The 11,477-nt window shown below is 47.2% G+C and overlaps 7 protein-coding genes across 7 annotated transcripts; 6 read left to right on the top strand and 1 right to left on the bottom strand.

Annotated features, from left to right (window-relative positions):
- The first annotated feature begins 38 nt into the window (after positions 1 to 38).
- V1508DRAFT_464674 (glycoside hydrolase superfamily) lies at positions 39 to 1,376 on the top strand. The gene is made up of 3 exons (XM_066942904.1): positions 39 to 109; positions 157 to 468; positions 522 to 1,376. The coding sequence occupies exons 1-3, from the start codon at positions 96 to 98 to the stop codon at positions 1,024 to 1,026; spliced, it is 831 nt and encodes a 276-aa protein (XP_066792677.1). The 5' UTR covers positions 39 to 95; the 3' UTR covers positions 1,027 to 1,376.
- A 1,679-nt stretch (positions 1,377 to 3,055) lies between these two features.
- V1508DRAFT_406851 (general substrate transporter) lies at positions 3,056 to 5,011 on the bottom strand (the record flags this gene model as incomplete). The annotated part of the gene is made up of 6 exons (XM_066938806.1): positions 3,056 to 3,335; positions 3,368 to 3,444; positions 3,469 to 3,637; positions 3,662 to 4,091; positions 4,127 to 4,393; positions 4,810 to 5,011. 6 exons carry the CDS (start codon positions 5,009 to 5,011, stop codon positions 3,056 to 3,058), a joined length of 1,425 nt encoding a protein of 474 aa, XP_066792676.1.
- A 234-nt stretch (positions 5,012 to 5,245) lies between these two features.
- Positions 5,246 to 6,806, top strand: V1508DRAFT_427032 (uncharacterized protein). Its single transcript, XM_066941636.1, has one exon. It carries the CDS (start codon positions 5,499 to 5,501, stop codon positions 6,408 to 6,410), a length of 912 nt encoding a protein of 303 aa, XP_066792675.1. The 5' UTR covers positions 5,246 to 5,498; the 3' UTR covers positions 6,411 to 6,806.
- Positions 6,807 to 8,290: 1,484 nt separating this feature from the next.
- Positions 8,291 to 9,253, top strand: V1508DRAFT_33081 (uncharacterized protein). The gene is made up of 2 exons (XM_066936641.1): positions 8,291 to 8,762; positions 8,813 to 9,253. The coding sequence occupies exons 1-2, from the start codon at positions 8,390 to 8,392 to the stop codon at positions 9,013 to 9,015; spliced, it is 576 nt and encodes a 191-aa protein (XP_066792674.1). The 5' UTR covers positions 8,291 to 8,389; the 3' UTR covers positions 9,016 to 9,253.
- On the top strand, positions 9,132 to 9,463 carry V1508DRAFT_400536 (uncharacterized protein; the record flags this gene model as incomplete). The annotated part of the gene is made up of 2 exons (XM_066938342.1): positions 9,132 to 9,148; positions 9,208 to 9,463. 2 exons carry the CDS (start codon positions 9,132 to 9,134, stop codon positions 9,461 to 9,463), a joined length of 273 nt encoding a protein of 90 aa, XP_066792673.1.
- A 98-nt stretch (positions 9,464 to 9,561) lies between these two features.
- Positions 9,562 to 10,459, top strand: V1508DRAFT_361411 (uncharacterized protein; the record flags this gene model as incomplete). The annotated part of the gene is made up of 3 exons (XM_066937183.1): positions 9,562 to 9,614; positions 9,672 to 10,158; positions 10,199 to 10,459. The coding sequence occupies 3 exons, from the start codon at positions 9,562 to 9,564 to the stop codon at positions 10,457 to 10,459; spliced, it is 801 nt and encodes a 266-aa protein (XP_066792672.1).
- Positions 10,460 to 10,625: 166 nt separating this feature from the next.
- V1508DRAFT_361407 (uncharacterized protein) lies at positions 10,626 to 10,895 on the top strand (the record flags this gene model as incomplete). The annotated part of the gene is made up of 1 exon (XM_066937182.1): positions 10,626 to 10,895. The coding sequence occupies one exon, from the start codon at positions 10,626 to 10,628 to the stop codon at positions 10,893 to 10,895; it is 270 nt and encodes an 89-aa protein (XP_066792671.1).
- Between the last annotated feature and the right edge of the window lie 582 nt (positions 10,896 to 11,477).

Below are 11,477 nucleotides of genomic sequence, written 5' to 3'. Positions count from 1 at the left end.
CACAACTGGTTCCGGCGATATATTCTCATCTGGGGCCATGAGGGGAGTTCTGACGGACTGAAATCCTCTTTAATGAGCACGCAGCGGTTTCCGCAATGCGTACTGGAGTGTGGGCACTGGGGGGAGCCATCAAGCTCATAAAACCTTTTCCCATAGGTACACACCGAAGAAGTGGACTCCTCGAGAATTCAAGGACATTTCCAACAAGTGGCAGGTGTTCATGCAGGAAATTGATGGCTGGAACGCGTTGTTTCTGGAAAATCATGACTGGGGTCGCTCGGTATCGAGGTTTCTTTCTGAAAAGCCTGAGTCACGAACGGTAGGTGCTAAGATGTTGGCAACGTTCATTGGATTCCAGAGCGGCACCTTGTTTGTGTACCAGGGTCAAGAGCTCGGTCTGGCGAACATGCCGAAATCATGGCCTCTTGAAAAATACAAAGATGTGGAGACAATTAATTACTACAAGCAGTAAGTATCTTAAGAGGAAAATATCTTTGTAAACTCAGCTAATTATGACCAAGACTGCTCGATGATGACGCTCCGCAGAGCGTCCTGGACTTGGCAATGAGAGAGATCAGAAAGAAAGCACGTGATCATGCGCGCCTTCCATTTCAATGGGACTCTAGTTGCTTCGCCGGTTTTAGTACAGTACGACCTTGGATGGATGTAAACGATGACTACAGGGAATGGAATGCTGCCGCACAGGTCAACGATCCGTTGAGTGTGTTTAGCTACTGGAGGTCGATTTTGGATTTGCGACGGACATACAAGGACGTCCTTATCTACGGCAAGTTCGAATTGGTCCACTCGTCACATGAGGATGTCTGCGCATATCAGCGAACTTTTGGATCAGACGTAGCTCTGGTGGTGACTTCATTTAATGATTCTAGGATTAGTTGGATTGTTCCTCAGAAGTTTTTGGGGCCAGGGAAGTTTCTGTTATCCAATTATGCAGCCGTCAGCCCACTAGTGGCGGAAATAGTCCTGAGACCATACGAAGCATTTATGTATCTTCTGAGCAATTAACAGGAAACGTTTTTGAGAAAGGTATAAGTGTCACGATCGCACCCTTCCCTGGCGTCCATGACGGGCGACTCGGAAGCCGTATTATACTAATTTGTTGATCCTACTTCTGTTAATCCGCTTGCTGCGGTTACACTCCACCAAGAATTGATCTTTAATGTTTGAAGGCAAAGACTCCAACAGAAGTTGGAATCAATTGGAAAAGGCACTCTTCGTAGAGTAGCGACCTGATGAATCTAAGCTAGGGTTCATTGCGTCATCATCACGTAATTTGTAACGTAACTAAGCAGATTGTTGGCCATTGCGCAAAATGAGACTATGGACACTCAAGGTCAAGCTGGAGTTCTCTCGTTGGCGATAATCCGGCGTCTATTTTCTGCCATTGCCGTCCACGTCGGCCATCCATAATGACGACCACTATATATTGATTATACAGCGTGTGGTTGAAAAAGCGTGCTCTTATAAGTAATGTATGACGTGGTCAGATGCTGCCGTCAGACGCTGCCTGGTTGGCGTGAGCTGGTTTATGACATACCCTCCAGTGCAGACGCCGACATTTATGTATGTGGTTTGTTCTTGATGTTCTCTGGAAACCTGCGAACGGGCAAACATTTCAAGTTACTTTCTCATAGTTCATACCAGCGCTATTTTGCACGCAATATAGTAGCATCCTACACAATGGATTTTGAATGAGTTGTTGAGGTGTGAGATCATTTTGAGACAGTCGTGTATAATCGACTTACAGCCATACAACGGTATTCTGACAAATTTTGATGTGTCACTCAAGAGTCAGTTTCGGCATAGTCTGTACTCACATCGTACGATTGCCCATAATGCCCGTCACCCAGTAATATCGTTGTTGCAATTCATACATTTCTGACTAATAATAGAAGGCAGTGATCAAATTTAGTTCCTGCTGCAGACGGAATTCACTGTCACAAGTGCCAGACTGCGCAAGAGTTGGAAGAACGCTTCAATGCAATACACGGGAGCAGAGCAAGGCAACAAGGTTATATTTATGGAGTAGACGCATAAGGAAACAAGGAACGGCAAGACAGCGTTTCCCTTGGTCTGGCGGCGAGGACAGACCCCTACTTACTGTTGAATATTGTGTGGTCGTGGGTCAGGGTTATTGGGGCTGACTAAATGCTGATTAATATCAGCTCACACAATAACTAGTGCAGATACTACTCGAGTTTTCACTGTTTGTGGGTGGTGACACTCATTTTCGGGCTGTCTGGTACCTAACCAATGCCTATATCCGGCATTGTAATGTATGTAATATACGCATTCCATTTGGGCACGAAATAAGCATTTCGTGTTGTGGGCGTTGGGCGGGTGTCTACACCTACCAGTTGTCCCCCTTATGGGAGAGCATTCAAAAGCAATCAACCTTCCATACACTCGTTACTAGTTACGCTCGCAAGAGCTTTAGTGACCAGCAATTTTTCAACTAGAGACCCCCAAAATTTTTTTTTATCAATATTAAACTCCCAACCGGACATCACCTAGTATTTTGTGTACAGACAGTAGAGTATACTCTGTGAAAACGTACTTTGGTAACCGGGATAAAGAGATCCGCGACCATTATAGGGTTAGTGATACTTCACTAAATCGAGGCTCTATAGACACCTAGACTTCTCCCTACGAATATTTTGTAGTGTACCGCCATGGACACTAAATACGACCGAAGCATGGACTTTTTATCGAACGCTTCAACGATCTTGTCATCTATCCCCGCGATCACCAAACAACACTTACATTTCCGCCAGACCCGCTGCCGATCTTATACTGGCAGCGGGAAACCAGCACAGCAAGCAAGAAAAAACAATAACCCACATTGGACCGCGGACAACCGCAAGGTATATTCGCACGATACTGCACGACCGGGGTGATTTCACTATGACCACAAAGTCCAGCGAAAGACAAAAGTGAGATTCGATTCTACCGGTCAGGTTAGGATAGCACCGTGACAGCCTCGAGGGCCTTTTTTAACTGTACTGAGGCCAATAGCATTAGTGGACATCAAACACTAAGACAAACGCTGAGAGTTCTCAAGACTATGACGGTGAATAATTAAAATTCCAAGCTCAATGTCTCTCGCAAGCCTGTCCAGTTTATTGGTGGCCCTTGAGGCCGCGAATGACCCATAGAGCAGTGGACCATGCTCAAATATCTCATCCATTTCTTCTAGTGTCCTCTGTTTAGTCTCAGGTGCAGCGAACAAAACATGAATGAATGCCACGACATCGAACAATGCAAAGAGAAAAAATATGGCCCCACCAATGGAGCGAAGCAGGACCGGACAGCAACTGCCAAAGCGAAATTGAATGCCCAGTTGGACGATGTGGAAATGGCGACAGATCGCGCACGTACTCGCAGAGGGACTACTTCGGCTTGATAGATCCAAGATATGCGGCCCTAAGATATTGCAAAAGAGCCAACGGCAATGCAAGAGGCTGCGAGAATGGTACGCCTCACAGCAGGATGGTCCATGACAACCCGGTTAGTTGGTTGAAATGGGACTGGATTAGGTTGACCATAGCCCCTGAGGAGACCACCGATGACGAAGAGACAGCAGGCCATCGCCAGGGCACCGAGAAGGAGGCAGGGCCTGCGGCCCCATTTATCCACCCACAGAATAGCGGGGATTGTCATGACCACGTTGATGGTGTATTGGAAGGACGCCTTTAGCAATACGTCGCTAACGCCAGCTGCCTCCAGAATGTACACAACATAGTACATCATAATATTGATCCCCGTCAGCTGACTCCAAATTTGAATTGCCATTCCGAGGAACACGCGCTTGCGCACCTTCGGCGACAGTAGGTCAAAGATCGACTTGGACTGTTCCTCGAGCTCATCTAGCCGGACGCGGTCCTCGATTTCCTTGTATTCTGCTAGCGCGAAAGGATCGCTGATGTCATTATTTGCCGTGCGCAAGCGCGCAAGGACATTTAGCACCTCATCCCAGCGGGCCTTGCTTGCAAGCCACCGCGGCGAGCGTGGAAACCAGAAGAGCCCAATAAGCAAGATGACTGCAGGGACAGACTGGACTGTCCAGGGTACTCGAAAGGCAGCCTCCGATCAATAAATGAGCAACCATACTGAATAAAATATTGGACCATGATTCCCATTGCCCCAGCCAAAGACTGAAACGAGACAATGCGTCCGCGGATCTTGTGAGGTGCGATCTCCGCGTGATAGGTCGGAACAAGTGATGCCGTCAGTCCAATGCAGAGACCGAATACAACACGGCCGGCTATCAACATGCCAACGCCAGTTGAAGCAGATTGCACCGCAGATCCAATACACCAGAGAACTAGGCCCGCGTGAATAGTGAGTTTGCGCGAAAATCTGCTGATGTCAGCTTATCCAACAACTATTCCTTCAGGTTAAGCATGCCCGACTTATTCATAGTCATCATCAATTCACCGTTCTTTGGCACTGAGAGCTTGCGAGAGAACAGAGATCGAAGTTGATACCGTCGCTAGTGTCGGCGTCGCCGATGATACTATGATGAGACTTGATGCTTGCCATAACAGACCGGACAAATCCGTCACGTAGATGTCCAAAGTCCGTGTTACGAACTGGTACGATCCGGAGAGCAAAACGGATGGGTTGCTGGAGTAGAGCATCGAAGATCTCCAGGCCTAACTTGTTGTCGAGAACGATTGACCGTGTATCGAGGTCGCTGGAAATACTTTCGACTGTTGTTAATATTTCGGGAACATCGTCTTTGGCAACGTAAATTCCGACTATGTAGAGTTAGCCCTCAGAGAATACCAGCAAATAGTGCACGAACGAACGATCCGGCGGCCATCGCTCCCGTGATCACACCTTGTAGTGCGCCTTGCGGATTGCCATAGAACTCCATGTCTTGATGCGTTCCCAGCACCCCGGAGACAGACGAAATGTCGAAACCGATCAGTGCTACACCGAGAGATAAAAATGCAGAGATCGTGTAAACGTTAAGCGGCTGCGCCATTGCGGATCTCGAAATCGATCAGTGTGACACCGAGAGATGAAAATGCAGAGATCGTGTAAACGTTGAGTCGCGCCATTGCGGTCTTCCCGCAACGGACGCTAGATTAAACATGCAAGACGAACCCAAAAGAAAGATGATTGACTGATAAAGAACGGTTTGCGGTGTGAAGCAATGTGGCAGTTGGGAATATTTTCCTAAACCTAAATTCTTCGAATGTCGCAGTCGTGATTTATTCTGTCATCGACACAAAGGTTTCCGAAAGGCGTGAAAATCGACTTATGAATATACAAATATATTATTCAGCCTATAGCTGAGCACAGCTTACGGCGAAATGATCCGCACAAATTGTCAACACTGTCTAAAAACGGAATAGCGCGTAGGGTTGCAACATTGACTCAGAGGCGTCGCGAAGTCAACAACGAGACGCTTCCCTTCGGTAGCTATCACCCATAGAATTATTATCAATATTAAGCGACAAACACACTGAATGTCGGAGGAGAGAAAAAGGACAGCATTGGTTACTGGGGCGTCGTCAGGCATTGGCCATGCACTAGCCATTGAATTATCCAAGAGGGGCTTCAAAGTGTTTGCATGTGCGAGACGGCTTGAACCAATGAGGGATTTGGAGTCAGAACACGGCGTTACCATTTTCCAAATCGATGTTTCGTCACTGGAGAGCATCAATAACGGAGTCAAGTTCATTGATTCACAGCTCGGTGTCGACGAAGGTGCTAAGAATTTGGACCTGTTATATAATAACGCTGGTCAATCGTGCACTTTCCCAGCCATAGATGTTCCCGATGAGGCATTGACTCAATGTCTTGATGTTAACTTCATTGGGCCAGTCAGGCTCACACATGCGTTTAGAAGTTATGTGATCAATGCCAAAGGGGTGATTGCCTTCACCGGTTCGCTAGCCGGCATATGTCCGTTTCCCTGGGGTGCAGTGTACGGAGCGTCAAAGGCAGCAATTCACCAGTATGCCAGTACATTGTCGTTTGAGATGGAACCATTTGGGGTGAGGGTGCTTAACGTGGTAACTGGTGGTGTCAAGACCAATATTGCGGATACTAGGGACTTGCCACAGAATTCGCCGTACAATTGCCCTGAGATGACTGATTCAATTACGAGGAGGAGGAGGATGGCAGAGAGGGAAACACCGATGTCCGCCGAAGTGTACGCCAAGAAAGTTGTCGATGACGTGTTATATGGTGATAGTTTTATCAATCATTTCACGAGACGAGTCAATGTGTACCATGGGTCGTGGAGTACTAGGCTTTCCTTGCTCATGAATATTGCTCCTAGGTGGCTTGTTTTGTATGCATTTAGGATCAGGTTCAAGCTAAATGGTGTGTTTGAAGCAATTAGGGCCAGACAAGAGAAATCTAAGCAGACTTAACATCAAATTAGTGATTACTATTATTCATTTATATTCTTTTCTTTAAGTGAAATATATACTTGCCATATTGAATGGTAAACGCATGTATTGGAAGTAAGTTGCAGAAATATACGCAATCCAGACATCAGAGTGTGGAAGCTCTGTCGGGACTTACGTTGGCTCAAACTTTGGGGTAAATCTGGCTCACTTGCCTCGAGACGTAGTTCATCCCGGCCTCATCCGGCTTAATCTACGCCCAAGGGTAATGAAATTTAGAGCTGGACTATACACGATATGTGTGAGACATAGTCAATCTACACTTCTTCGCTTACTCGAGCCCAGCCTTGGACTGTGTCCTGACGTCACTCCTGAGGATCGATGGTGGCGATCCTGTGCGCTGGCAACTTTAGGTAGCCGCATACGCTAAACATATAAGCTGTCGGTCAGGAGGCTGACCGGAGGGGCGAGGGCGACTTGACATAGTAATGAGCCGCATGGGCTAGGGTACCATACAAAAACGAGGGGCGAAGGGCGACTTTAGAGTTTGGACGGTTCGGGTAACCAAGTCAGGGCGATTGAGAGGTGTACGTGTGAGCCCTCGGCGTAATGTGCAGTACCGGTTCCACTCTTGATATTCGCAACCTCAACGCAGCTGAGGCATGGATTGCACATTATCGAGGCCATTCGAAAGCCCTGATGTTTCTGCCCACAACTGAATGAGTTTTATTATATTTGATAGTGGTGGAATTTTCGTGATGTTCTCAGGGTAACTGCGAAGGCTTAGAAGCGTCGCCGCAGCAATGGGGCATATACAGCACAATTGCCACAGTCCGTTTACCTCAAAGGCGGCTTAGTCCATTAACACAAGAAAACCAGTCAAGTAAACTGGGCTAGGGCGATGAAATTTACGCACGGCATAATCAATCCCAGAATAGGAAATCGGCTTTTGTGCTCACTGCCAAGTAGCCGGTCGACAGGAACATCTATTAGCATCCCTTTAACGGCAGATACGAAAAGTAGAGCCTTACGAAGTAGAAAAATCTAATTTATCCGGGTTGTAATTGAGTTTAGATTTAAGACAGCGGGATAGCTGAGCGGATCGGTAAAATATAGAAGGCGACAATGATCCAGCACACCAATTCAAATAATTGCCACAGAGCAGATCACATCGTGACGAATTGCCGAAGATAAAATCGATGAACAAAAAGGCATAGAACAGTAAAAATTAAAGGCGCAAAAAGGAACATTAAGAAATTCCAGTAGGGAAGTGAAAGAGTTTGGATAATAAAACATTATTGATGGATATGATAATGGAGGGTGGCTCTCAACGGTGGCAGGAATTCGAAATAGTTGAGACGGGAAGGGAGGAGATGCCGAGGAATCGCTGGCAGGGAATAATCTGGCCAACGCAGCAACCGCAAGCCGACGCAACTAATTAAGCGGAGAAATTATGTAAAATTTGGTAGTATATATAGTGGAAATAATTACGGATCAAGTTGAAGAAGATGAAAGAGGGAAATATTTGTAGACGAGGGAGAGGATTGCAATAATCTAAGGTCAATCGGGCTATACTCGAAATTGGATTGGGAGAGTAGAATTTACAGGGGCCGCAAAGTAAAATAGGAAAGTAGTAGTAATTGAACAGAAACCAAGCGGAAAGCCCATATCCTGCTCTCCTCGCCGCTTCAAATTAAGCCTAAGTCTTCGTCATCAACGTCAACTCCCACGGCTTAGCCTACCTTCTCACAGTACTTCATCGATTTTTTATTGAACGTAGTCTTAGTGAAAGGTAACTGTTAACTAATTTGTTATATACCGCGTCACCTTCAGCCGCTTTACCAGGACGATCTTAAAGACTTACTTGTGTTTTGGCAATATTCAGATTTGTGAGAGTTTGCGCATCTAGAGAGAGTAAATCATTATGTTGGGGCGCCGTGCGGCTGACGGGGCAGCCAAGGGGTCAGCGGGAAAGTTACGCAGTTGACCTCCCGCCGCTCGCCATGTCTTTAAACATCTCTTCTACCTTTGAATTATCGATTAACGTCAGTGCAATATATCAGCCGAAGCCTTGTGCGTTTTCCTGCGGTCGCTGTGACCCTGATAAGCTTAACAAGCACATCTCTAGCAAGCATCGACAGAGCAGCACGTTCAATTACAATGGTGCATCATATCCCTTGATCTCCGCTGAGGGTAAATATTTGTGCCCGAATTGTAGTGCGTCAATGGCAAGCATCTCCGGTCTCAGGCGCCATCTGGCTCGTGTGTGCGGGAGTTCGGCGCATACTTCCGCGGCTGTCCAGACTGATGCTCCCGAAGCCAGCACGGATGCAATGCCAGAGGAGGAAACAGTGGCAACACCCCTTAATTTCGAGGGTCTGAATCCCCGTCCATTTGTTGGAAACCGGACAAGCTAACCATTATAGAACCCCGCGCGCTGGAGGACATCGGGTTCACTTACGAAAATATTTGGCAGGTCGCCATCTGCGTTCGGTGCAAGTTTGTTGTTAATAAAGCAGTGCTTATTGACCGTCTCACGCAAAAGCATGGGCTCGACAATCTAAATGACGATGCCATTTTGCGCGTTGCGCACCAATACGTTCTTCGACCTCATCTGGCAATTATATGAGACGAGACAACAGAAAACCAGGTAGATGCTTCCGACGAAGCTCACGGTTCATCGCTCTTCAACCAAACTGCATTTAGACCCGGCTCAGTAGCACTCAGAGGAATCCCAGCTCAAGGATGGGTTCAAGTGCGAGGTATGCGAGCAGAGACTCCGGTTCAGGGAAACAAAAGAAGGCATGCGTACCCATAATAGGAGGCATCACCCGGACCAAGCAGTCGAGTACCATCAAGTCCGAGTGCAAGCATTCTACGCGCGCTCAGATGTTCAGTCTCAGTTGCGCGTTGTCAAAGTGACGGAGACTCAGTCCACGAACGTGACTCCTCTTTCGGCGTTTGGAATACCGGAAGACATTCATTCTGGGCCCTTCAATGACAGTGAAGTAGTGGAGAGAAAAGACCTCAACCAGTTCGGCGTTAAATTTCAAGGATATACTCTGCTCGAAACTTGAGTGATTTGGGTAATTTTTTGCACAACTCACACGATGAATCCTTCGAATTGCTTAAAACGCTGACCTTACGAATGCTGGAGGCATCCCGGGAAGACACGATGGCTGGATTTCAACCTCTCCTGGGCAAGGTCATGGTTGGGGACAGTGACAAGTATTAAGCATTCATCGAGAGAGTGGCCGACAAGGATATCTTGCTAATTGGACACAGGGATTATTTCTACGAAGTTCAGGAGCATGCAACGCTAGAGCATTATGCGACGATCTGGGCCAAAGTCCTCTGGGTTGCATGCCTCGCCGTTATGGGGTCAGGGGCTCTGCATCGCCGGCTCGAACTTACCACTGATCAGAGAACCGCTGTTCATGATCTGATCGACAGAGTTGCGTTACTGAAGTCCCGGTCAAATATCACTGGTTCCGATCCCAATTCGTCCACCATAGCCAGTGTTGCTAGACTTAACATGACAGTGCTGCTCCAAGAGTTCGATGTTGTCAACCGGGTCCTACCATCAGGTGAAAGCGGAGTTTCACAGTATCTTGTAGCACGCGCAATTAACTTGCTATCACTAAGGTCAAATGGATTCTTCCTGAATTACATGCAGATAACACATATAACTGCTGCCATTAGGTACGCTCTGCGAAGCACAATGCTCTACAGAGTTACAAAAGCCGAGGATGTATCTGTGGCGGACGAGTATGTATCAACGAAGATTTTTATTTTTAAATTTAACCAATAAGGCAGAAACCATCGATGATGTGTGGGCAGGGTTTCTGGTGCCTCAAAGGTCAACATCATTTTCATACTGTGTACAGGTGCACTCTGCTTGCAATAAATTTGGCCAGAAACATCAGCCACCTGCAATTACTTGGGCTACTGACGACTTTTCGGCACTTTGGTTACCAAGTGGGTCGATCCTGACGATACGTTCACTTAAACGGTTCATCCAGGAGCAGTACAAGCTGGCGGAAGATGCAATTGGCGATTTCTTTCGGACTTGAGATGCCTACCCATTATGCGCGAGACATTAAAGACGTATACAGCGTAAGCCGGCCCGGTTACAGCTTCCTGACAGATTCCATGAACCGCCTCCCAAAGCAATACTTGTGGGACAAAATGGTCAGTACTCCCACACTCCAGTCACAGTTCATGGACGCGGATGGAATTATGTACCGCCCAGCGCGAGCATACCTCAAGAACTCTACGAAATATCTCGAAGTGCTATTCATACTCATGCATGTGACGTATGGCTCTCCGGCGCGAATGACGGAGATTAACACTTGGACCCATGCTAATTCTGTTCACGGGTCCAGAAGTATCTACGGTCACGCGAGGGGACTTATATTTCTTGGTCAATACAACAAGATCACATCTTTAACAGGTGTAGCGCGAGCTCCCGCTGGACGGATTGAAGCGTTCCGTGGCCCGTCCATCTAGTAAGGACCAGTCGATAGACAATCCAGTTGGCGTTACAGACATATCTAGCCCAGAACAGACTGGGTCTACAACTATTATTCGCGAGACAACCGAAATATACGCTGCGAACGCTTCCCTACTTCCGGTGGCTGCTGAGACTTTTGCCCTGCTAAAGGAGCTCAGAGGCGCCGATGCTTCAATTCGAAGTCGCGATCAGGCTGCCGCCGTTCAATCAGTAATATCCAACCCGGGCGACTCTTATGTAGTTGTCCTGCCAACTGGAGGCGAAAAATCAGACATCATATTCCTGTCAAGTCTGTACGAAAGACGGCGAGGCTGAGTCACTCTTCTTGTGTTACCTTTTGTGGCGCTGCGTACGACATCGTCGATCGAGCGACATCACTGGGTCTGACTGTTGTTTAGTGGTCCAGTACGATCAGTGTGGAGACTATGTCACAAAGATGAGCCGCATTGGCTGAAAAGAAAAGTATACGGCCGAGCTAACCCGAAAAGGAATAGTAATGAATCGGGTGCTATGATATAATGAATCGGGTGCTATGATGGAATGAATCGGGTGATACGACATAAGGAATCATGTGCTAT

Source organism: Lipomyces doorenjongii, assembly GCF_038497915.1.
Source record: "Lipomyces doorenjongii strain NRRL Y-27504 unplaced genomic scaffold V1508scaffold_110, whole genome shotgun sequence".
NCBI classification, from domain to species: Eukaryota; Fungi; Ascomycota; class Lipomycetes; order Lipomycetales; family Lipomycetaceae; genus Lipomyces; species Lipomyces doorenjongii.
The sequence above is the reverse complement of the archived record's forward strand: the minus strand, read 5'-3'. Positions and strand labels throughout refer to the sequence as shown.